Source organism: Pseudorca crassidens, chromosome 16, assembly GCF_039906515.1.
Source record: "Pseudorca crassidens isolate mPseCra1 chromosome 16, mPseCra1.hap1, whole genome shotgun sequence".
Classification (NCBI taxonomy): Eukaryota; Metazoa; Chordata; class Mammalia; order Artiodactyla; family Delphinidae; genus Pseudorca; species Pseudorca crassidens.
Window position 1 is genome coordinate 84,985,307 of NC_090311.1, and position 24,940 is coordinate 85,010,246.

Consider the following 24,940-nt stretch of genomic DNA (forward strand, 5'->3'; position numbering starts at 1 on the left):
CCCCTTTCTTTCCAGGAGAGTTCTTAATGCTCTTCTCAGAATTATTCTATGGCTCTCCATTGACCAGGACAGATTTTAAGCCTGAGATTGATGTTGAAGAAGAAGATCGAACGTGTCTGGGACAGAGGAGCTAGATTTGCTAACACTGTGTGTGATTCATTCAGCGTCAGGGAGGCGTCCCTCAAAGAGGGTCCAGCTTTGGAACAGCTGGTCTTGGGAGGGGCGATTTCACTATTTACTGGAGATGTTCAGAGGCTGGTTGAAGATCTACTGATGTGACCACAAACCTGGAGAGGCTGAACTTGACCACTGACTTTCCTTCCAACTAGAAGAGTCAGTGATGTTTGACTTCAGAAGCTCAGAGCAGCTGCGATGGTCTGTGTGTCTCATTCCTTTTATTTGGGGCTGCTTTAAATATGTAAAAAAACTCTTCAGCCAGAGGTATTTTAAAGCTGCCATTTATTAGACTCACTTTTATTGATTTAACATAATAGACAGAAATTAATTTTTAAAGCATTTTTCCTTTTGACATTTCTATAATTTTTTCCTTTGAAGTTTGATTTGTTTCACGATCTTTGAAGAAATTACCAGAGACATCCGTAATCTAACATAGGTCCTGAAAAGGGGTTGGTTGTCACTGTCACATATGTCCTATGATATTACTTGGGTGATTTTATTAGATTCATTTGACTAAATTTCTCAGCTTGTTCTTGTCGTATTTCAGTCCTTGATCAACTGAAGTTGCATAGTTTCTTTTTTCTCTTCCCCCCAAAAAAGCCTTGATGGATGCCAAAACTGAGCTTTAAATTTATATAATTTTGAGTAGACTGTTCAGTGACTCTTGTCAGAGCTCTCTACACCGAGTCACTTTTGAATGCTCTGTCTCTGTGTGATGTTTTATTGTAGTTGACGCTGAGCATAGTTTTTTACTGCTATTCTCCATACTCTCAGTGTCGGGTAACCAAGATGCATCACACATGAGACCCAGGTCACCACACAGAGCAGTCAACTTCTTCAAAACGGATGTGAAGACACATTACAGGCACTTACTGTTAAGGACTCAGATAGACCATCAGCAAATCTGTACCCAGTCTGTAGAGTTTTATTAAGTTTAAAATATCTTGTCTTCCTTCCTTCCCTGGAGTTTGGAGCCTGAGGACAGGTGTCTTCCTGTGACAGCGTCTGGACCAGCCCTGGCTGTGGGCTTGGTGGGCTCTGAGCCTGGGGTGCAGGGAGCTTGCGACCGTGTGCGGAGCCCTTGGTGAGCTGTGGTGTTGTCTCTGGGGGTGGGCCCATCTGGGTCCTTGCACCTCCTGTGACACGTCCAGCCATTTGACCACATGACGGCCTTCTTTCCTCGAGAAAGTTCTAGATGTTAATTAATACTCCTGAGACCCCTTCAGTCACTGTGAAACTTGTAGCCTTGTGGATCTGATACTAGACATGTTAATTTCCACTCGATTGTACTTGGCCTGTCTCTATTTTCTTATTTATCCTGCAGAGGTCATCAGTGTATGATGATCTGTACATAACATGTGATCTCTCTCTGCTCGCTCCATCATACACTTAAGCAATTATCATTAATGTTGTGGACTTGCTGGTCCACAACCTCATTTCCTCTTATTATTTCAACTGCTAGATAATATAGGATTTCAGGAGAAATTTATTAGATATGTCTGAGCTATAAAGTCAGAAAAAAGTTTAACATAATGAGACTTCTGTTTAACTCTTATTTTGCATAAGATATGTGGCCTGTGGAAACAAAAACTTATGTTGATGCCTTTCAGAATATAGCAATTACATTGTTCATCCTTCAACCGTTACAGCATACACAAAAGGAAAAATACCCATTTTATGTTTCTAGGCTGTTAAAATATAAATTAAAAACATGATTATAAATTAGTGATATTATGGGACATAGGATAACATAAAAACTCGCACCTAGCCTTCCCCCGTGTATAACCTGGGATGTTACTCAAATGTTTGGGCCTTGATTTCTTTTTAGGCAAAATTGGAGGATTGAGGCCAATAATCACTAAGGTTTCTTCTGGCTCCAAAATGCTGAAAATTAAGTGGTGGGTTGTCACTGAGTTATTTAATCCTAGAAATGACAAAAAGTACAGTAAAAACAGAAAAGTTACATGCATTATCCAGGCTAGGGGAAAAAAGTCTCCTGCTGTCTCCACGTATTAAAAGTTTCTCTTCCTGTTTAGATACTTTATTTTCTCCAGTAGATGGAGAAGGAGCCAGAGGCTTTCCCTGCTCTGTGATATCACTATTACTCTGTGTCTTTTCTGCAAGGGTGTCCTGCCTACATTGTCCTGTTTTATTGTTATTATGGACAAGGAGCGTGTTTTCCTCGTGATGAAATTCTTGGTGGACCAGGACATTCTCTGGCAAATGATAGACTCCTGAGTGCTTGGTTGTATCTTGTCTTTGCTGCCAACAACCCCCGCCCCCTGCCGCCATTTCCGCCGAGGATGTTCTAAATAGAGTGCATGTAAAGTATTCCTTCTGGAGCTTTGGTCATTATGACTAGCTCGTGAGCCCTTGCAGGGCACAGACCTCGTGGTCTCTGTCTTTTATATCTTAGCACAGAATGTTGGTCAGAAGACTTTCCCAGAGTTGCTGGCCCACCCAGAAGTGGAAGACGCCTGGAATAAAAATTAGGAGAGCAGAGCGTGCGTCCAGTTCTGGCACTGCCACTTTCTGGTCTTAGGACATCAGGCAGATTCTAGAACCTTTTCGTTCTTCAGCTGGTTTCTTTGAAATCACGGGGATAAATCCTTGCTCTGCTTTTCAAAGCTGACAGTAGATATAGATGTGCCTTTTACATGGTATAGTTCTATCCAAGTAAAAGGTTTTCTGCTTTTTATAGTGTCACTGCTCACCCACCCGAGAGAACTCCAGTGCGGAGATTGATGATTTTACTTCATTGTGCTAGATTTGTTGTGATGGTAAATAGTCCTTTAGGACTGTCCCCGGGCTGTTGTTTCCATGTTTAGCCATGTGATATTTGCTTAGCAATGCAAGAGGGGTATTTATAGCTACAGTCAGCTCTTTGTATCCACCCGTTCTCTGCATCCACCATTTCAACCAACTGCAGGTTGAAAATATGTTTTTTTAAAAAAATTCCAGAATGTTCCAAAAAGCAAAACTTGAACTTGCTGCACACCAGCAACTGTTTACATAGCATTTACATTGTATTTACAACTATTTACATAGCATGTACATGGTGTTCGGTATTAAGTAATATAGAGATGATTTAAAGGGAGGATGTGTGTAGGTTATATGCAAATACTAGGCCCTTTAATATAAGGCACTTGTGCAGCTGCAGATTTTGGTACCGAGGGTGTCCTGGAACCAACCCCGCGGGGATACTGTAGTATGAGTGCAAAGCGGCTCCACGTGCTGAAGTTTACTAAGTGTGTAAGGACATATGGGAGGAGGGAGAGACGATTAGTTCAGAAATAATCAGAGCATTTGTGGTTAGTAAGTTCCTTGACTGTCATTGGATGAATGTTATTTCATTTAGCAAGTCGGTTTTTGGCAAATTGATTTAGAGCTGCTTTGTATATAGTAAGAGCTCAGTAAATATCGTTGATTAAATAACAAATGAAAATACAAAGTAAAATGAAGTTTAAATAGCTGAGCACTTAGAAAAGTTATGCTTATTCATATTCTAGGGCCAGCATTTTCATTTGTTGGTGTGGTCAACACATCCTGTCTAGAAACAGGTGCTGTGACCCAGGACAGAGTGAGGGGACCAGGAGTTGGGGGCACCCCAACTGTGTGTCACATGGGGTAGGAGGTAGGGTGGGGACGGGGGTGCTGGAGGGACCCTGGAGACTGTGTTTCCTGGTCACAGGAGCTGGTTTGTACAGTGAAGAAGGAAGGGTGGGTCCAGAAGCTTTAGGTCAGCCTGTTCTCCCCAGTTTAGGTACAAGGCCTCCGATGTCTGTTGGGGCCAGTGTGTCCCAATTAAATCCCCAGCCATCAGTGCGAGAAGCAAAACAGAAGGTCGTGTCTCTGTCCATTCCCCCCGCTCTGGTCAAATTACATCTGTTGGTCAGAAGGGGAGTTCAGTTCAGTCCAGCTGGTGTGCAGGTCATAGAAAAAAAAAAAAAAAAAACCTTGTTATACTCCTACTGCAGTGATTTGACTCTTTAATAAGCGAAGTCGTGTCTGCTATTTTTGCAGAATCAGGAGCATACCTTGTTAAGCTGTGTAATCTTGAGTATTTCACATAATATTTTTGACATACTGTTCCACGTCATTAAACCTTTTAAATAACATGATTGAAGATATTAATTGTTAAAGCTTGGTCATACATAAAGCAGAGGTGTGATGAAGCCCCATGGGACCACCACCCACCTCCCATAATTATCAGCATTATTTACCCTGTAATAGCTTCATCACCTCCAACCCTCACCACCCTTTTTTAATGGACTAATTTGGACAAATTCCTGGCATCATGTTATGTGAATCTCAAATACTTAAGTCTGCATCTCAAAAATGTACTTTTTAATATGCCACAATGGCATCATTATATTGAAGGCACATAGAATTCATTGTTTAGGGTTAGTGTTAGGGTAGCCCTAACCCAACAGACAACACTAGTCTGTTAACTAGGCATTCACAGACTGTCTGAAACCCTGGGCGAGAATAAGTCCAGGCTGACATGGTGTGACCCATGCTTGGGCCTCTTCTCTCTCTTCCTGGAGAGACAGCATGGGAGCTTTTTGGGCAGTGCTGTGGACTTTACAGTCCCCGCCCCCCACCCCAGGTTTACCTGTCTCCTTGTGTTAACTCTGAATGACTTGTGGGTTTGGGGATGACAGCTTGATGTCTTCTTTGCAGATTTTTCAGTTGACCTTTTTTTTTTTTTTTTTTTTTTTGTGGTACGCGGGCCTCTCACTGCCGCGGCCTCTCCCGCTGCGGAGCACAGGCTCTGGACGTGCAGGCCCAGCTGCCATGGCTCACGGGCCCAGCCGCTCCGCGGCATGTGGGATCCTCCCGGACAGGGGCATGAACCCGCATCCTCTGCATCGGCAGGCGGACTCCCAACCACTGCGCCACCAGGGAAGCCCCAGTTGACCTTTTTATAATGGGTTTCCCATCTATTCATTAAGTGAACCATTAGGGATGGCAATTTTCTAATTTTGTCATTTCTTTGCATTTTTGGCTGGAATTTTCCTGTACTGAAAACTTTAATTACGAGGTATGATTATTAACCCAAAATCCAGTTCGTACTGGAAAGGCAGATTAAATGCTCTATTTATTTCCCATTAATTCTCTGTTACCAGTGGCTATTGGTGCACTAGCATTCTCCAGTGACGTCTATTGATTTTACTTTTCTTACTCCTTTTCATATATTCAATGTGTTTAAATTAATTGAGTCATTATTCTTTCTATACTAACATGACTTCTGACAGCTGTATAGTAAGCTGTCATCTACATAAAGCTATCCTTTTTTATCTATGTCCTTACAGTTGGACATTTTAGTTTCTTTCTTTTTTTTTTTTTACTAGTAATGATCCATTTATTATTGTACCAGGAACTGTGCTGAGCACTTTACATGTGTTGTCTCATCTGATCTTCACAATAATCCTGCGATGCATCACTCTGGATAGTGGCCTATGACATGTTTTCCAAAATGGAATTTTTTGGTCAAGGGGTGAATTTTTAAAGATTACTGACACGCATGGCCAAATTGCCCCCAAAAGCTTCCGCAGTCAATTCTGATACCCACTTCTGGGTTTCAGGTTTCCCTGAGTCCAGGTTGAGGGACCCTGGAGGAAAAATCTCTCAGTGCCTGGTTGGAGGTTCTTTGATTTCTCATCTTCTTCCCTAGGGGGATGCCACTTCTCCCATCCTCTGCCGGCAGACGCAGTCACAGCGGCCTGCCTGGTTTTAAGGGGAGGAGCGTTTGCAGCTGGGGTGAGACCATAGGAGAGAAAACAGGAAGAGTTGAGAGGAGGCCATAGAATGAGCCTGAACACTCTGAGCAGAGCAGCCAGGAAAGGAGCCTGGAGAGACCGTGGCTGGTGAGGTGGAGAGAACAGAGGGAGCATCAGGGGGTGAGAGGAAAGTGTTATAAGGAGTCAGAGTGAGTCAACAGAATTTCCGGAGGGAGGGATTAAGCGCAGAGTGGGCTGAGCCAGGAGGGAGGGGCCAGAGGTGGCAGGTGTAGGTAATTCTGGCTAGTAGGTTTCTTCTAATTGAAGTAGAGTCAATTTACAATGTTGTGTTAGTTTCAGGTGTATAGCAAAGTAGGTGTTAGTTTCAGGTGTATAGCAAAGTAAGTATTTTTCAGGTTGTATTGCATTACAAGTTATAACAAGATATTGGGTATAATTCCTTATGCTATACAGTAAATCCTTGTTTATTTTATGTATAGTAGTTTGTGTCTCTTAATCCTATACTCATAATTTGTCTCTTCCTCCTTCTTGGTAACCATGAGTTTTCCTATGTCTGTGAGTTTGTTATTGTCTTGTAAATAAGTTCATTTGTATCATATTTTATTTTTCTTTGAATTTTATTTTATTTATTTTTGTATACAGCAGGTTCTTAATAGTTATCCATTTTATACATATTAGGGTATATATGTCAATCCCAATCTCCCAATTCATCCCACCACCAGCCTTGTCACTTAATTCCCTTGGTTTCCATACGTTTGTTCTCTACATCTGTGTCTCAATTTCTGCCCTGAAAACCTGTTCATCTGTACCATTTTTCTAGGTTCCACATATATGCGTTAATAAATATTTGTTTTTCTCTTTATGACTTACTTCACTCTCTCTGTATGACAGTCTCTAGATCCATCCACGTCTCTACAAATGACCCAATTTCGTTCCTTTTTATGGCTGAGCAATATTCCATTGTATATATGTACCATACTTTATCCATTCATCTGTCAGTGGGCATTTATGTTGCTTCCATGTCCTGGCTATTGTAACTAGTGTGGCAATGAACATTTGGGTGTATGTGTCTTTTTGCATTATGGTTTTCTCTGGGTGTATGCCCTGTAGTGGGATTGCTGGGTCATATGGTAATTCTATTTTTTTAAGGAACCTCCATACTGTTCTCCATAGTGGCTGTATCAATTTACATTCCCGCCAACAGTGCAAGAGGGTTCTCTTTTCTTTTTTTTTTTCTTTTTTTTTTTTTTTGTGGTACGCGGGTCTCTCACTGCTGTGGCCTCTCCCGTTGCGGAGCACAGGCTCCGGATGCACAGGCCTAGCAACCATGGCTCACAGGCCTAGCCGCCCTGCGGCATGTGGGATCTTCCTGGACCGGGGCACGAACCCGTGTCCCATGCATCAGAAGGCGGACTCTCAACAACTGCACCACCAGGGAAGCCCGAGGGTTCCCTTTTCTCCACACCCTCTCCAGCATTTATTGTTTGTAGATTTTCTGATGATGTCTATTCTAACTGGTATGAGATGATACCTCATTGTGGTTTTGATTTGCATTTCTCTAATAATTAGTGATGTTGAGCAGCTTTTCATGTGCTTCTTGGCCATCTGTATATCTTCTTTGGAGAAATGTCTATTTAGGACTTCTGCCCATTTTTGGATTGGGTTGTTTGGTTTTTTAATATTGAGCTGCATTAGCTGTTTATATATTTTGGAGATTAATCCTTTGTCCATTGATTCATTTGCAAATATGTTCTCCCATTCTGAGGGTTGTCTTTTCATCTTGTTTGCACTTTCCTTTGCTGTGCAAAAGCTTTTAAGTTTCATTAGGTCTCATCTGTTTATTCTGGGTTTTATTTCCATTACTCTAGGAGGTGGGTCAAAAAAGATCTTGCTGTGATTTATGTCAAAGAGTGTTCTTCCTATGTTTTCCTCTAAGGGTTTTATAGTGTCCGGTCTTACATTTAGGTATCTAGTTCATTTTGAGTTTATTTTTGTGTATGGTGTTAGGGAGTGTTCTAATTTCATTCTTTTACATGTAGCTGTCCAGTTTTCCCAGCACCACTTATTGAAGAGGCTGTCTTTTCTCCACTGTATATCCTTGCCTCTTTTGTCATAGATTAGTTGACCATAGGTTCGTGGGTTTATCTCTGGGCTTTCTATCCTGTTCCATTGATCTATATTTCTGTTTTTGTGCCAGTACCATATTGTCTTGATTACTGTAGATTTGTAGTATGGTCTGAAGTCAGGGAGTCTGATTCCTCCAGCTCCGTTTTTTTCCCTCAAGACTGCTTTGGCTATTCGGGGTCTTTTGTGTCTCCATACAAATTTTAAGGTTTTTTGTTCTAGTTCTGTAAAAAAAAAAAATGCCATTGGTAATATGATAGGGATTGCATTGAATCTGTAGATTGCTTTGGGTAGTATAGTCATTTTCTCAATATTGATTCTTCCAATCCAAGAACATGGTATATCTCTCCATTTGTTGGTGTCACCTTTAATTTCTTTCATCAGTGTCTTATAGTTTTCTGCATACATGTCTTTTGTCTCCCTAGGTAGGTTTATTCCTAGGTATATTACTCTTTTTGTTGCAGTGGTAAGTGGGAGTGTTTCCTTAATTTCTCTTTCAGATTTTTCATCATTAATGTATAGGAATGCAAGAGATTTCTGTGCATTAATTTTGTATCCTGCAACTTTACCAAATTCATTGATTAGCTATAGTAATTTTCCGGTACCATCTTTAGGATTCTCTATGTATAGTATCATATCATCTGCAAACAGTGACAGTTTTACTTCTTCTTTTCCAATTTGTATTCCTTTTATCTCTTTTTCTTCTCTGATTGCCATGGCTAGGACTTCCAAAACTATGTTGAATAATAGTGGCAAGAGTGGACATCCTTATCTTGTTCCTGATCTTAGAGGAAATGGTTTCAGTTTTTCACCATTGAGGATGATGTTGACTGTGGGTTTGTCATATATGGCCTTTATTATGTTGAGGTAGGTCCCCTCTATGCCCACTTCCTGGAGAGTTTTTATCATAAATGGGTGTTGAATTTTGTCAAAAGCTTTTTCTGCATCTATTGAGATGATCATATGGTTTTTCTTCTTCAATTTGTTAATATGGTGTATCACATTGATTGATTTGCATATACTGAAGAATCCTTGCATCCCTGCGATAAAACCCACTTGATCATGGTATATGATCCTTTTAATGTGTTGTATTCTGTTTGCTCGTATTCTGTTGAGGATTTTTGCATCTATATTCATCACTGATATTGGTCTGTAATTTTCTTTTTTTGTAGTATGTTTGTCTGGTTTTGGTATCAGGCTGATGGTGGCCTCATAGAATGAGTTTGGGAGTGTTCCTTCCTGTGCAATTTTTTTGGAAGTGTTTGAGAAGGATGGGTGTTAGCTCTTCTGGCAATGTTTGATAGAATTCACCTGTGAAGCCTTCTGGTCCTGGACTTTTGTTTGTTGGAAGATTTTTAATCCCAGTTTCAATTTCATTACCTGTGATTGGTCTGTTCATATTTTCGATTTCTTCCTGGTTTGGTCTTGCAAGGTTGTACCTTTCTAAGAGTTTTTCCATTTCTTCCAGGTTGTCCATTTTATTGGAATAGAGTTGCTTGTAGTAGTCTCTTAGGATGATTTGTATCTCTGTGGTGTCTGTTGTAACTTCTCATGTTTCATTTCTAATTTTATTGATTTGAGTCCTCTGCCTCTGTTTCTTGATGAGTTTGGTTAATGGTTTATCAATTTTGTTTATCTTCTCAAAGAACCAGCTTTTAGTTTTATTGATCTTTGCTATTGTTTTCTTTGTTTTTATTCCATTTATTTCTGCTGTGATCTTTATGACTTCTTTCCTTCTGCTAACTTTCGGTTTTGTTTGGGTCTTCTTTCTCTAGTTCCTTTAGGTGTAAGGTTAGATTGTTTATTTGAGATTTTTCTTGTTTCTTGAGGTAGGCTTGTATAGCTATAAACTTCCCTCTTAGGACTGCTTTTGGTGCATCCCGTAGGTTTTGGATTGTCGTGATTTCATTGTCATTTGTCTCTAGGTATTTTTTGATTTCCTCTGTGATCTCTTGGTTTTTTAGTAACGTATTGTTTAGCCTCCATGTGTTTGTGTTTTTTATGTTTATTTCCTTGTAATTGATTTCTAATCTCATAGCGTTGTGGTCAGAAAAGATGCTTGATATGTATTCAGTTTTCTTAAGTTTACTGAGGCTTGATTTGTGACCCAAGGTGTGATCTATCCTGGAGAATGTTCTGTGTGCACTTGAGAAGAAAGTGTAATGTGCTGTTTTTGGATGGAATGTCGTATAAATATCAATCAAATCTATCTGGTCTATTTTGTCGTTTAAAGCTTGTGTTTCCTTATTAATTTTCTGTTTGGATGATCTGTCCATTGGTGTAAGTGGGGTGTTAAAGTCCCCTATATTATTCTGTTTCTGTCAATTTCCTCTTTATAACTGTTAGCACTTGCCTCTGAATTGAGGTGCTTCTATATTGGGTGCATATATATTTATAATTGTTATGTCTTTTTCTTGGATTGATCCCTTGATCAATTATGTGATATCCTTCCTTGTCTCTTGTAACATTCTTTTTTTAAAGTATTTTATCTGATATTAGTATTGTTACTCCAGCTTTTACTGATTTCCATTTGCATGGAATATGTTTTTTCATCCCCTCACTTTCAGTCTGTATGTGTCCCTAGGTCTGAAGTGAGTCTCATGTAGCCAGCATATATATGGGTCTTTTTTTCGTATCCATTCATCCAATCTATGTATTTTGGTTGGAGCACTTAATCCATTCACGTTTAAGGTAATTATCGATATGTATGTTCCTATTACCATTTTTTAAATTGTTTTGGGCTTGTTTGTGTTAGGTCCTTTTCTTCTCTTGTGTTTCTCACTTAGAGAAGTTCATTTAGCATTTGTTTTAGAGATGGTATGGTGGAACTGTATTCTCTTAGGTATTGCTTGTCTGTAAAGGTTTTGATTTCTCCCTGGAATCTGAATGAGATCCTTGCCGGGCAGAGTAATCTTGGTTGTAGGTTCCTCCCATTTATCCCTTTAAATATGTCATGCCACTCCCTTCTGGCTTGTAGAGTTTCTGCTGAGAAATCAGAGGTTAACCTTATGGGAGTTCCCTTGTATGTTATTTGTCATTTTTCCCTTGCTTCTTTCAATAATTTTTTTTGTCTTTAATTTTTGCCAGTTTGATTAGTATGTGTCTTGGTTGTTTCTCCTTGTGTTTATCCTGTATGGGACTCTGTGCACTTCCTGGACTTGGGTGGCTATTTCCTTACCCATGTTAGGGAAGTTTTCGACTATAATCTCTTCAGATATTTTCTTGGGTCCTTTCTCTCTCTTCTCCTTCTGGGACCCCCATTATGCAAATGTTGTTGTGTTTAATGTTGTCCCAGAGGTCTCTTAGAGTGTCTTCATTTCTTTTCATTCTTTTTCTTTATTCTGTTCTGCAGCAGTAAATTCCACCATTCTGTCTTCCAGGTCACTTATCCATTTTTCTGCCTCAGTTATTCTGCTATTGATTCCTTCTAGTGTAGTTTTCATTTCAGTTATTGTATTGTTCATCTGTGTTTGTTTGTTCTTTAATTCTTCTAGGTCTTTGTTAAACATTTCTTGCACCTTCTCGATCTTTGCCTCCATTGTTTTTCCGAGGTCGTGGATAATCTTCACTATCATTCTGAATTTTTTTCTGGAAGGTTGCCTATCTCCACTTCATTTAGTTGTTTTTCTGGGGTTTTATCTTGTTCCTTCATCTGGTACATAGCCCTCTGCCTTTTCATCTTGTCTCCCTTTCTGTGAGTATGGTTTTTCTTCCACAGGCTGTAGGGCTGTAGTTCTTCTTGATTCTGCTGTCTGTCCTCTGGTGGTTGAGGCTCTCTACGATGCTTGGGCAGGTTTCCTGATGGGAGTGACTGGTGGTGGCTAGAGCTGTGTGTTGCTCTGGTGAGCAGAGCTCAGTAAAACTTTAATCCTCTTGACTGCTGATGGGTGGGTCTGGGTTCCCTCCCTGTTGGTTGTTTGGCCTGAGGTGACCCAACACTGGAGCCTACCTGGGCTCTTTGGTGGGGCTAATGGCAGACTCTGGGAGTGCTCCCGCCAAGGAGTACTTCTCAGAACTTCTGTTCCAGTGTCCTTGTCCCCATGGTGAGCCGCAGCCACCCCCCACCTCTGCAGGAGACCCTCCAACACTAGCAGGTAGGTCTGGTTCAGTCTCCTATGGAGTCACTGCTCCTTCCTCTGAGTCCCAGTGCATACATTACTTTGTCCGTGCCCTCCAACAGTAGAGTCTCTGTTTCCCCCAGTCCTGCTGAAGTCCTGCAATCAAATCCCACTAGCCTTCAAAGTCTGATTCTCTAGGAATTCCTCCTCCCGTTGTCGGACCCCCAGGTTGGGAAGACTGATGTGGGGCTTAGAACCTGCACTCCAGTGGGTGGGCTTCTGTAGTTAAGTTTTCTCCAGTTTGTGAGTCACCCACCCAGCAGTTATGGAGTTTGATTTCACTGTGGTTGTGCCCCTCCTACCGTCTTGTTGTGGCTTCTCCTTTGTCTTTGGATGTGGGGTATCTTTTTTGGTGAGTTCCAGCGTCTTCCTGTCGATGATTGTTCAGCAGTTAGTTGTGATTCCAATGCTCTCACAAGAGGGAGTGAGCGCACGTCCTTCTACTCCGTCATCTTGAACCAAATCCCCTATATCGTATTTTAGATTCTACATATAAGTGATATCATATGGTGTTTGTCTTTTTCTTTCTGACTTACTTCGCTTACTATGATAATCTGTGTCCATCCATGTAGCTGCAAATGGCATTATTTCATTCTTTATGGCAAAATAATATTCCATTGTATATATGTCGCAATGGAACATTACTTGGAATATTCCAAGTAATTCCAATAATACTTGAATGGAATACCACATCATCTTTATCTATTCATCTGTTGATGGACATTTAGGTTGCTTTCATATCTTCGCTATCGTAAATAGTGGTGCTATGAACTTTGGGGTGCATATATTTTTGAAACATTTTTTTGGAGATTTGCCCAGCAGTGGAATTGGTAAGTCATATGGTAGTTCTATTTTTAATTTTTTGAGAAACATCCATAGTGCTTTTTGTTGTTACTGCACCAATTTACATTCCCACCCACAAAGTATGAAGGTTCCCTTTTCTCCACATCCTCTTCAACATTTGTTATTTGTATACTTTGTGATGATATACCTGGCAATTTTGATGTGAAAGGAAACCAAGAAATGGGACAGTAGCTGGAGGTGGGGAATGATGTGGGCTCATGGAGATTTTTTTTTACAGTTTAAGCATGTATTTGTGATTCTGGAATCGTCCAGTCTAGAAGGGCGTGTTCATGATTCAGAGAGAGAAGGAACAATTAAAGAGTGAAGTTCCATGCATGCAACAAGGAATTAGATCCAGGACACAGAGGGAAGAACTTGCTTTTGTCTGGATCAGGGTGTCCACCGTGAAGCGTAGGCAGAGGAGGGTGCAGGTGTGGGTGTTCTGCATGTACAGTTTGTCCCAGATCCTTGCATTTTCTCAGTAAATTATTTGAGAGGGTCATCATCTCCTCATTGGAAAGAGTGGGATGAGGGGGGCGACTGGAAGCTGAGTCGAGAATGCAGAGCAGGGTTGGGCCTGATAGACGTTTATAGTCAAGATAGTAAAGTGAGAACAGGCAGCGTGTGTGTCTTTCTTCTGTGGTGTTGAGGTGCTCAGGTGCAGGCGGAGGGAAGGGTGGGCCAGGCTGGAGTGTGTGTGAGTTTCCAGGCTGACGTGACAGAGGGAGAGGGAAGTGGGGGCCTGGTTGTGGTGTGGTGGTGGAGCCTGGGATCGACCGGCATGGGTGGCAGTAACCATGTAACTGTGACTGATTCAGGCCCATGTGGAGGATGAAGGTTTACTGGAGATTCTAGAGGCAGAGCCGAAAGAGTCATGTTGGGGATTAGATGTCCACACACTGGTTCACTGGTGACCTGCTCTGGGCCAGGCCTCCCTTGAGGTTCTGGGTGAAAGTGGTGAACAGACACCAGCATCTGCTGAAATGGAGCTGACACTCCGTGAGGGGGAGTGGCCCACGGGCTCGCAGGAGCTCAGGACCCAGCTCTGGAGGCTGAAGGGAATAATGGGACAGGGTGGTAGGTGCTGTTTTAGGGAGGGTGGGGGAAGTGACAGTTGAGAAGAGATGTGGGTCAGTGAGAAAGTGTTGGTCATGCAAGTCCCGGGGCAGAGTGCTCTGGTGCGGGAGCGCCGGGTGGTGCCCAGGGAGATGCAAGAGGCAGCGGGAGGTGGGCCTTGTGTCACAGCCTCAGCCCGAGGGGGACAGGGAGCCCTGAGGGCTGAGTGAACTTGGACGCGGGCCTGGCGCAGGCGGCCCAGCCGGGGGATGGACGGGCCGGGTCCTGCGGGGTGAAGGCAGGACTCACGGTCACGGGTGAGTTACCTCCATGAGCGTTGGTGACGATGATGATGGGGTCGAGGGGAGACCAGGGTGTTGAGTGAGGAGGTGGAGGGCTTAGTGAGGGATGGAAGGGCCAGAAGGAGTGGACGCTGCAGGAATAGGGCCGGCGGGAGTGTCAAGGGCGCTGAGTGTTTGGAGGAGTCACATCGTTTGAAAGTGCTTGTGGAATCAAGAAGTCACCCCCACTCCCTGTCCCTAAGCGTGTGGGATTGGACGTGACATATTCATCCCAGAGGCCTGTGAGAGGAAGGCCTGGGGCATCCGGGCTGCTGTGAAGGCAGGGAGGTGAGGGCAGGGCTCCCAGCCCAGGGCGAGTTTGCCACCAGGGGGATACTCAGGGCTGTTAGAGCTGGAAGTGCTGCCCAGGGGGAGGTGCTCTGGTGAAAGGTGTTCGCCCTCAGGGCACAAAGCTCTGGGGCTGTGCTTCCACGCTGCTCCCCTACCACAGCTCATAAGGTTTTGGCTTGATGAACACATACACGTTCATTCACTCTGGGACACACACACGCGAGATCCTGTCTCCCTGTTTTACGTCGTATACAAGATTGAGTTGTAGGAAAGAACTATTTAGCTTTCTGGCCATTTGCAGAGCTACTGTAAGATGGTCTGCATAAGATGGGTTTACTGTTATGACAATCACTTGAGAACTGAGGGATGTGGTTTCCTAGGTGTGTGGGTCCAGTTAGGTGCAGGCAAACTTAAGTTATGTAGGAAAAGGAGTTCAGTTTCCCCTCAGAAAATGTCCTGGGAGACCTGCAAATGCTCTCTGGTGACCCACAGGAACGGAGAAAACAGAGAGCCTCTTTCGCCCTGCTTTGTCATTCTACGTATGAGAGGTAGATTTTGAATTTAGTTTTATTTTACAAACATAGGAAGAGGCACTAAAATTGCATGGAAACCATCCTGCAAGAACTGAACATGTATACGTTTGAAATTTAGATGTGACTGATGTGTAGAGTGAGGGCTGGCCCTGCACAACCCCAAGCTGAGAATGCTTTTTACATTTTTAAAAGTTGTTCAAAACCAAGCCAAACCAAGGAAGAATGTGTAGCAGAGACCTTAGTTGGCCCTTAAAGCCTAAAATATTTTCTATTTGGTCCTTTGCAGTGAAAGTTTGCTGACCCCTGGTCTAGACCAATATTTCATTTCCAGTTCTGACCATGATGTGAATGAGTCTTTATCACAGAATCATAACATTGTATTCATTCAGAATTCCTGAAAGTGTTCATTGGTTCTTCTGTGCTAGTGGACAGGTCTGCAGGATGTATGCTGGCTGTCAGAGAGTTCATGTTATGGTGAGGGGGGTAGACATTAAACAAATAATTAACTAAAGTAATTAATGACAAAGAGGAACTCTGAAGGGAGCCGGGAGAGTGCAGAAGGGGGTCACTGGGAGCTTTTCTGGATACGGGACTTTACTCTAAATTTGAAGACTGAACCTGCTGATAGAGGAAGGGCCGGAGCAGCGGGAACTGAGTGACTCTGGAGACTTTCTGTTTCCTCCACTGTAGATGATTAGTGCAGAAGCCAGCAAAACCACTCTCTGAAGGATAGTGAGTTGAGAGTCAGACAGATGAGGGGCTGGCCTGCGGCTCTCGGCTCTGGGTGACCAGTGAGAGCAGACGCCGGGTTACCCCCTCATCGCTCTGCTCTCCCCACGGCCGGGACTCAGAGCCACAGGACCAGGTGGGCCTGGGCCGCAGCCAACGCTCTCGTCTCCATGTGCCTCTCTTCTCTTGTCTCTCTTTGGGAAGTAATAGAAACCTCAAGTGTAGACCTACCCTAGAGTGATGTTTCTGAGGCTCATATGAGAAGATGTTGAGTTTCTGTCACTCTCCTCTTCAGGGAGGCATTTTCTGTGGGCCAGCCCTGTCCCCTTCCAGTGGCTGGTGCCTGCCTCCCTGCCCACCCCGTTCCTGCCCCCCGACAGCCACCCCTCAGACTGTGAGGCAGCCACTGACATTTCTTAGCCTAAATGGTGACTACTGGCTGCCTCCTCAGAGAGCCACCGGCCGGTTGACAAAGAGTGGAAGGAGGATTTCCAGTGAAACCCAAAAGGCTGGGTCTTCTTCAGATGGAAGAGGATGTAGGTCCCATCACGTGTCCCATTCTCTTTGGAGGCGGGGAGGTATTGTGGGGATGGGAGAGCGACCCAGATCTGTCCTTTCCCGTGTGGTACCCAGGCCCACCTGCAGAGTATTCCCTGTGCACGGCAAAGCCTTGGCAACAGTGCTACCCCAGCTGTGTTTGTCGGCCCCTCCTCCGGGAGTCTGAGCCAGGACACCTGCCAGTGCACCTGCTTAACGACCATGTCTCCCCTGCAGGGCGAACTCTGCTGGAGAAGCTGTTCAACCAGCAGGAGAACGGGCCTCCAGAAGAAGCAGAGAAGTTCTGCTCGCGGATCATAGCCATGGGTCTCCTTCTTCCTTTCGGTGACTGCTTCAGGGAGCCGTGTGGTCAGGATGCCCAGTCCAGCTCAGCTCCGTTTGATGTAAGTAGGAGAACTCACAGAACTCAATGGCTGTGAAGCAGATTGCAGTGGAAACAGCAGCTCTGATGTGTGTCTACCTATCGCCCTGTAATTTAAAGACCCGCATGGGATGCAGGCCTTCCTGCCCCTGCCACTCAACAGCTTAGCACGTCTGTTTCCTTTATGGCTAGGGTATTCTTAAGTATACTTGCCAAACCTCCTTTTCTTAACAGATGGCCACTCTTGGCAGTTTTCTAGCCTGCTTTAACCAGTGATGGTTTTTAAGTTGCTCTGAGTCAGTATTTCTGACTTAGCTGGTCATGTACATACCTTCAGAAGCAGCTCTGAGGGCAGGGGCTTTGTTCCCAGAAGGCAGCAGGTTTATGCGGGCTTTGGAGCACTATTCCTGTGAGTTCATGGCTCATCCAGGTACTAACTGTTGACATGAAGCAGCACCGTCTGCTTCCTCCCCAGCTCCCACTCACCAAGAGGGTTAATACTTCAGAACAGTCATTCTCAAGCTGTTTGATAACTCATAACAAATAAGAGCACAGCTGGGTTGTTGCTTCCAAACCAGAGTATTGCTCATCTTTCTCATGTATGTGGTACGTGTGCGACCCTGGGGGTTGTAATGAGCAGACTTTTTCATGAGGAAAGTGGAGTCTGCTTGGCTCCCTGTGTGGAGCTCGGAGTGTATGAGGCAGTGTACAGGTCTCATCCTTGTAGGTTGGTTACATCTGTGCCCGGCTTCTGACCGCACTCCTTCTCCTCTGTGTGTGCGCGACTGAAAGAGGGGTTTGAAGATGATGGAAATGAGCCCTGGCTGAGATCAAGAAGTGATAGTAAATAACAAAACGTCCATATGCGCCTGTTTTTCTTCTTCCTATTCTTTACCCATCACAACTGTGGTCTCCCTTCAGTATTAGGAAAATAAACCACATAAAATATTATGAGATCTTCCTGATACTTCTCATGTGGAAGAAGATTCCCTGGGATGTACTGTAACTTGTGAAGCTTCCTTCTTAAGATCAACTGATCTATCTGTCTATCTGTCTATCTATCTATCATCTATCTATCCATCCATCTATCAATCGTCTATCTGTCTGTCCATCTATCCATTCATGACATTGCAGCTAACCACTGCTCGGTAGATCTTTTTCTTCTATGAGAAAAATTGGATAATTAAATTTTCCCTCCCTTTTCCTTTTTGAAATGTGTGTTATTACAGGTACAGAACCTGGGGACAGTTGTGAGCTAAGAGCTTTATTGAGCTGTGTTCTAGGAGATACATCAGTTTGCAACTAGGAATTAGAAGCATTATGGGACAGACAGAGGCAAACACTAGCTGTGCCTCACACTTGCTTTTGGATTAAAACTATTCCCAAGTTGACTGCATTTTCTTCCCTTAAAGCTCAGAAATAAAGTCTTATCAGTCAATAAATGTGGAATTGGAGTAAACTGAAAAGAATAGAATAACCCTTTTCCTCCTTTTTTAAAAAATTACTGAACTAGCTGTTTCTTACCTCCTACCTCCTCCATTCTTGTGTTAGAGAGACTAGTAACCCCTCCCGGCCTTGTCATTTTGGGGGGCAGCCGTCTATGGCATAGAGAGTGACAAGCAAAATGAATGCAGTCCCTTAATATCGTATGAAATAATTCTCTCAGAGTGGGGAATTTCTTTTGCAAGTTTGTGCGGTTGCATTTTCTCACTTTATTCATTGGCTCTGTGCTACCTTTCTACTTCCATGCCAAACCTAACACAGAACAAGTAGGAAACATTCTTCCAGATACTTAAGTGGCAGTTCAACAGCAGAAATGTGCATTTATTGTATGCATAATTGAGGATTTTCTGCAAAGCTCAGAGGAGCTAACAGTGCAGGGAGTTATGCAAACTGAGGCATTAGTGAGGGAAGGGGGAGGAATGCCCTTTGTGTAGGGAGAGCAGTTTCTGAGAATTAGCCTTGCTGCTGGTTGCCAGAAAGTTGCTGCTAGGAGGATTTTTCACCAACAGTTCTCTTGAGGACAGTTGCCCTTTGAGACACCACAGGAATAAGCTCATGACAGGTCCTCTTCCCACCCCTAATTTTGCTCCCTTCCCTGAGAGCATCCCCCTTTATCTCCGTCCACACGGAATTAGAGCCCCAGAGTTTGATCTGGAGATCTTTTTCATGCACTTTATGGATTGGCCTACTTCAGTCAACCCTCTTGATTCAGTTCCATGTTATTTTATACATTTTTAGGGCCTAACATTTTGCTTTAGAGATGCTATAGAAAATGTGAAAGAATTTCACATTTTCTCTCACATTTTAACTTGGTTAAAACTTCAAGAATACTGAAAAGCAAATAGTTTTGAGTGATAATGTTCATTCATTCATTCACAAATGTTTACTGACTGCACTCTCTATGCCAGGCAGTGTTCTAGGCTCCAGAGATGTATTAGTGAGCAAGAGAACTAAGATTCCGGTTCTCCGTATTTACATCCTGTTCACAGTGGAGCCAGATGGAGAAAACACAAACATGTAGTGGAGGTAATGGACTTACATCAGATTCTGATAAGTGCTGTGAAGGAAGTGAACCTGTGGAATATGGTCAGTGAAGAGGAGGTGGGGAGAGTGTAGAAGGAAGCCCGGCATGTAATGTCAGGAGCCCTGAGGGGAGGTCAGAGGGAAGGTCCCCCCAGGAGCCCAGAGGCAAGTGCAAGTGCCCCGGGGTAGCGCAGACACGGCCTGAGGACGGAAAGGACTACAGAGCCAGGACGTTCAGGGTCTTGAAAGCCATGGAAGGATAATGCGTTTTTTTAAGTGGGAGCTTTTAGAGGGTTGTGCAAGGGAAGAGCGTGTTTGTTTTGTGCTGCGCGTGGCTTATGGGACCTGGCCTTGGGTGCTGTTCCAGGGGCTGAAGCAGGAGCTGGAACAGCAGGGGGGCTGCCGCAGGAGCCGAGCGAGAGCCAGTGGAGGAGACAGAGGGGGTGGTGGGTGTGGGAGGGGTCCTGCCCTGCTGGTGGAGCTAATGGGACCTCCGGGGCTTAGACGAGGGGGGCGATGGAAAAGGGAATCAAAGATGCTGGTGCTGGTCAAAGGTGCTGGTCTTAAGTGTCTGGTGTGTGTTTGCGCCGTTTACCGAGGCCGAGAAGATAGGCCGGTTTTAGGAGGAAAGTATTGTAAGGACAGAACCGGTGTTCATTATGTACTTTTCTTGAATAAAATTCTGTTTATTTAGAAAACTAATAACCTAGCATATCACCTGATGAACAATAGGTTTTGCTTTCTGCTGAGTGGAACGTCATTGACTTAAGGCCGTGACACTTAACCTTTCTTCAGCCACTGAAAAGGGCTGACAGCCCTTTTCATAGTCACGTTTTCTCAAATCAGAAAGAAAGATTGAGCTCCTTTAATAGCCCAGTAGCATTGCCATTATCCTCACCTTTGCTTTTTGCTTTGTTTGTTTCTTTGTGTTTTATATCTCAAATAAAATTCTAATCTAGAGCAATTCTGAAGATAGCAAGGGAAAATATAGGAATAATCCTCCTGCCTGCAGCTTGGTAACATGCGTTGTTGAGTTGTGGATTGTGTTCTTTGTGGTCTGAGGAAAGACTTTCTTCTTTTGGAACCTGTTTTACTCATCTGTCAGGTGCGAGGGAAACTCTCTCTTGAAATATTTAGCGTGGTTTCTAAATCCTTAGAAATAGCAAAGCATTCACTATTGTGACACACCACATACTTGAAGTTTTGGGCCACTGCCCTGCTACCTGTGGACAAGGCATCTCAGCCTGCTGCCCACCACGGACCCTGGCTCATTGCCCCTTAGGTGTGGACGGAGGTCATTTTGCCAGAGTACATTCAGGATATGGTCCCTTAAGACTCCTTCTCCTTAGAATGCTTTATTCAAATTGAGACCCTTTTTCTGGGTCATATTCATCAGCAGCTGTTTTCAGCAAACCACAGTTATCTTACGTAATTGTTGATTATCCATTAGCAAGCTCTTCTAGGATTTCTCCAGTCATAACTATGTCAGGTATCACATAATCTCTTTACATGACAAAAAATAAAGCAAGTATACATGGCCCAAGGATTTTGGCAGGATTATATGGTTTTATCTACCTAATCCTTTAAAACAGATCTTAAACGTCTTTCTAGTAGCATATTTTTGGATGGGCTGTTTTGGGTTTGGCAGATCTGCTGATTTTGGTAAATATGTAGTGATCCCCATGTTTTCCGCATGGGTGGAAGCCTTTGGTGTGTGTATACGGACATAGGTTTGGAGGAGTATATTCTTGAGGCTAGAATTACAGAGAAGGGAGACGTGAAGATCCAGGCCAGAAAGGAATAAGAGAAACGTGATCTTGAACCTGTTGAAAAATGTCATAAATCAACACCAAGAGCAGCCACTTCCAGAAACCGAATGAAATGCAATCTCCTCACTGTCATCTGTAGCCAAAATGGAGACTTCAGTGACAAACAGAAATGATCATTTGTATTTAAATTCTTTTTTTTTTTCAGAGCAAGAAGAATACTTAGATGCTGTTTAGTCAAACCCACACGAATATTTTCCTGAGGAGCAATAAAAGCTATGACAATGTCTTTTAACTCTGAGAGAGCATGTGTGTATATAAAGCTGTATTTTTACTTTTGAAACATTACATACAGTATTAACTCTCAGAAGTTGCTTCATTTGAAATGTGGTATTAAAATTATACTTAATTTTTAGCCCAGCTTTTAAAATTATTTTAGCTGAAATATTTATTTTCCCTGCAGACTTCTCTCTAATGTCAGCATAGAAGTCAGTAGTAAAATGGAAGATTTTATTTTCTGAATTCATTTAGTAGCCATGTTTTATATCTGTTCCGTTACCTAGGTGATCGATCACTGCATAATCCATTATAAGCAGGGTAACAAGAGTAGATTGAATCTGTAATGCTTTCTCAGTTTCACTCACACAGTTTTTTTTTCTTTTTTTAATTTGAAGGACTTAGAAATGTCTAAAGCACCACCTTCCCATGGTGACGAGAGCAGAAGGGCTGGGAGACCAGCAGTGGCCCTGCCCCTCGCCTGCTGCCTACTTTCAGTCCCTCCCTGTGTGGTGCCCCCACCCTTGTTTAGCTGGTGTTGATTTCTGGTGTTTTAGGCTTGCTGATGCAGTTATCCACATTACTGTCACTTTCTGGGTGTCCCTATTCCTCCCGGCGTGGTTCCCGTTGCTGTCCTAGTTCCCTGTGGTCATTGGCTTTGAACATGAAACAGTAAGCTTTCTGATGTGTCGTCGTTCCGCCAACACCGGGTTCTGTCTCCGGCCACCCCGCCTGTTGTTAGCTCCTCTGCTGACCCCTCCAGCTGGTCCACGCTGGGACTGTGCCAGCTTCCAGCAGGTGCACTTTCATCCTTAGGGCATATTTTTATGGTTACTGTCTTATCTGTAAGTTTATTCTAAAAGTTGAAGAAGATATGCATACTGTAAATATTGCCCAGATGAGGCAGTTCTGTGCTCTGATTTCATTTCCTTCTCAACATCCCAATATCACAGTACCTAGGACACTCAAACCAGGATGTTCCTGGCGTCAAGTTCAAATGGATTCTGTTATTTCAGTAAACAGTCACTTGCTCAGAAGTATCCCATATTTAGTTTAGTTTTCATTTGTTTTATCCCTTTCTTATACAGGGAGCCTCCATCCAGTGCAACAAAATTTTTTATTGTCTTTTTTCTTCTCTGTTCTTTCTTTTTCTTTTCTTTTCCTTTTGCTTTTCTTTCCTTCCCTTTCTTTTCTTTCCTATTGGGAGAAGACACATGTAACTTTCTTTGCTTTTTTCTTCTCTATTCTCAGTATCTTGGAGTTTTTACTTCATTCTTACTGTTTAATGTCATTCTTTTGTTACTGAGCCCAAGCTCCTTCTGCACTGCGAACGACAGATCAGTACTTCGGGAGATGAGCTGCTGGATCAAGGAATAACGACTTTAATCTCAAAGCTAGCCCAACGAGAAATTGGCAGATCAGCGCCTCAGAAAGCCATCTTCCCTCCTTCCGATTGGGGCTCCTTTTATACAGAATGGGGAGGGGCCCACTGTGGGGCAGCCAATGGCTGAGCGGGCCCGCTGTTACCTGGAGTAGGAAGGTGCGATGCCAGCCAGCGCCCGGGATTGAAGAAGTACTGGCTGTCCCAGCAGCGTTGTCCTCCAGCTCTTGATGGAACTAGGCACACAAGCGGGGAGACCGCAGTGGCCACGTGGAGGGGGTTGTTGCCCGTTACTGGGATCGCTGTCTGAGGCGCTGGCACCTAGGTCTCAGCCCGGCACTGGCTTCACCAGTCAGTTCGTGACCGCTGAGGTGGCCCGGGAGCTAGTGTCCCCGGAGCGGAACTCCCTCCTGCCTGCTTGCACAGTGGGTGGGCGCAGGCGCGGGGCCAGGCTGATAGGCTAGGCCCTGCCCGAGCATGCAGAAGTGCGGTGGAGTGGCCCCTGCGCCAACCACCCGGCCAGCGCCAGGGAAGGAGGAGGGAAGGGCCCATCACGCTTGGGGTTCGAGCTGGGGAGGCCGCTATGACACTTTGAATTCTCCTTAAGACGCAGTAGTCTTAAGCAGTATGTGGTCTGAATGTGTATGTGTCCCACATTCACATCCAGGGATACTTAATGTGATGGTGTTAGGGTGGGGCCTTTGGGAGGAGCTGAGGTCATTAGGTGGAGCCCCAATGATGGGTTAGCATCTTATGAATGAGACCCCGTCACCCCTTGCACCGTGTGAGGACTCAGGGAGAAGGCACCAGATGTGACGCAGGAAGATGCCGTGGCCCGAATATGCTGGCACCTTGATCTTGGACTTCTAGTCTCCAGAACTATGTAAAAGAAAGGTCTGTTGTTCTAAGGCACCCGAAGTGTGGTTTTGTTAAAGCAGCCCCGAATGATCTACGATAACTGCGGATTTCCTCTTCTAATTTATTTGTTTATTGAGGTATAGTTGATGTATAGAATTATATAAATTTCAGGTGTAACAACATAGTGATTCACAATTTTTTTTTTTCTTTTTTTGCCATATACGGGCCTCACTGCTGTGGCCTCTCCCGTTGCGGAGCACAGGCTCCGGACGCGCAGGCTCAGCGGCCATGGCTCACGAGCCCAGCCGCTCCGCGGCATGTGGGATCCTCCCGGACCGGGGCACGAACCCGTGTCCCCTGCATCGGCAGGCGGACCCTCAATCACTGCGCCACCCGGGAAGCCCAGATTCACAATTTTTTAAGGTTATATTCCATTTATAGTTATTATAAAATATAGGCAATATTCCCTGTGTGGTACCATGTATCTTATTTATTTTAGATATACCATGTATATCTAAATATATAAATATAAAGATATACCATGTATCTTATTTATTATAAAGATATACCATGTATCTTATATATAAATTTTTATATATTTTATTTATTTTATAAATTTATATATATGTTATTTATATGTAAAGATATACCATGTATCTTATTTATTTTATACATAGATCTCTTTTAATTTAGATCAGGGTCTTGATATGCAGTTATGATTTACATTTCTTTCACCTCCTCCCCTTTCTCTTGCCCCGCCCACCCCTAGTTACAAGGGCCACACACATTAAAAGAAAGCCTCTATTCTCAACTGACTTACATTGACTTAAATAAGACGTGAAAACAAATTATTGGAGTTTAGTGGTTGAAATGGGCTCTAGTCAGACTGTCCTGGATTTGAGCCCTGGATTTTCCACTTTACTGTGCAAACTAAGGAAAATGGCTTAATTTCTCAAAGTTTGTCACTTCTGTAAAATGAGGAGTGATATAGTAGTTTCTGCGTAAGAAGAAAGCATGAACACAAGTAAAACTTTTTGCACAGTATGGGGTGTACAGTGAGTGTTGGATGTGTGCAGTGTTACTGTATTTGGGGTCCCAGTGGAGACATGCACAGTAGGGGGAGCAAAAAGGGAGGGTTGACTGAGTCCCCTTGTAGTTCGGGAGGTAGTACTTGGGGAAGGGCCTGAGGGTCCACAAGGAGTTGACTGCGGGGACCGGCTACAAAAGGAGTGTTTGTGCTCGCCATGGAGATGCAAGT

General features: G+C 43.6%; 1 protein-coding gene across 1 annotated transcript in view; it reads left to right on the plus strand.

The window, feature by feature from the left end:
- FMN2 (formin 2) overlaps positions 1–24,940 on the plus strand; it is a 310,064-nt gene that overhangs the window by 18,435 nt on the left and 266,689 nt on the right. Inside the window, 1 exon segment of the mRNA XM_067711167.1 lies at positions 16,731–16,897. Coding sequence (XP_067567268.1) covers positions 16,731–16,897 — 167 coding nt within the window.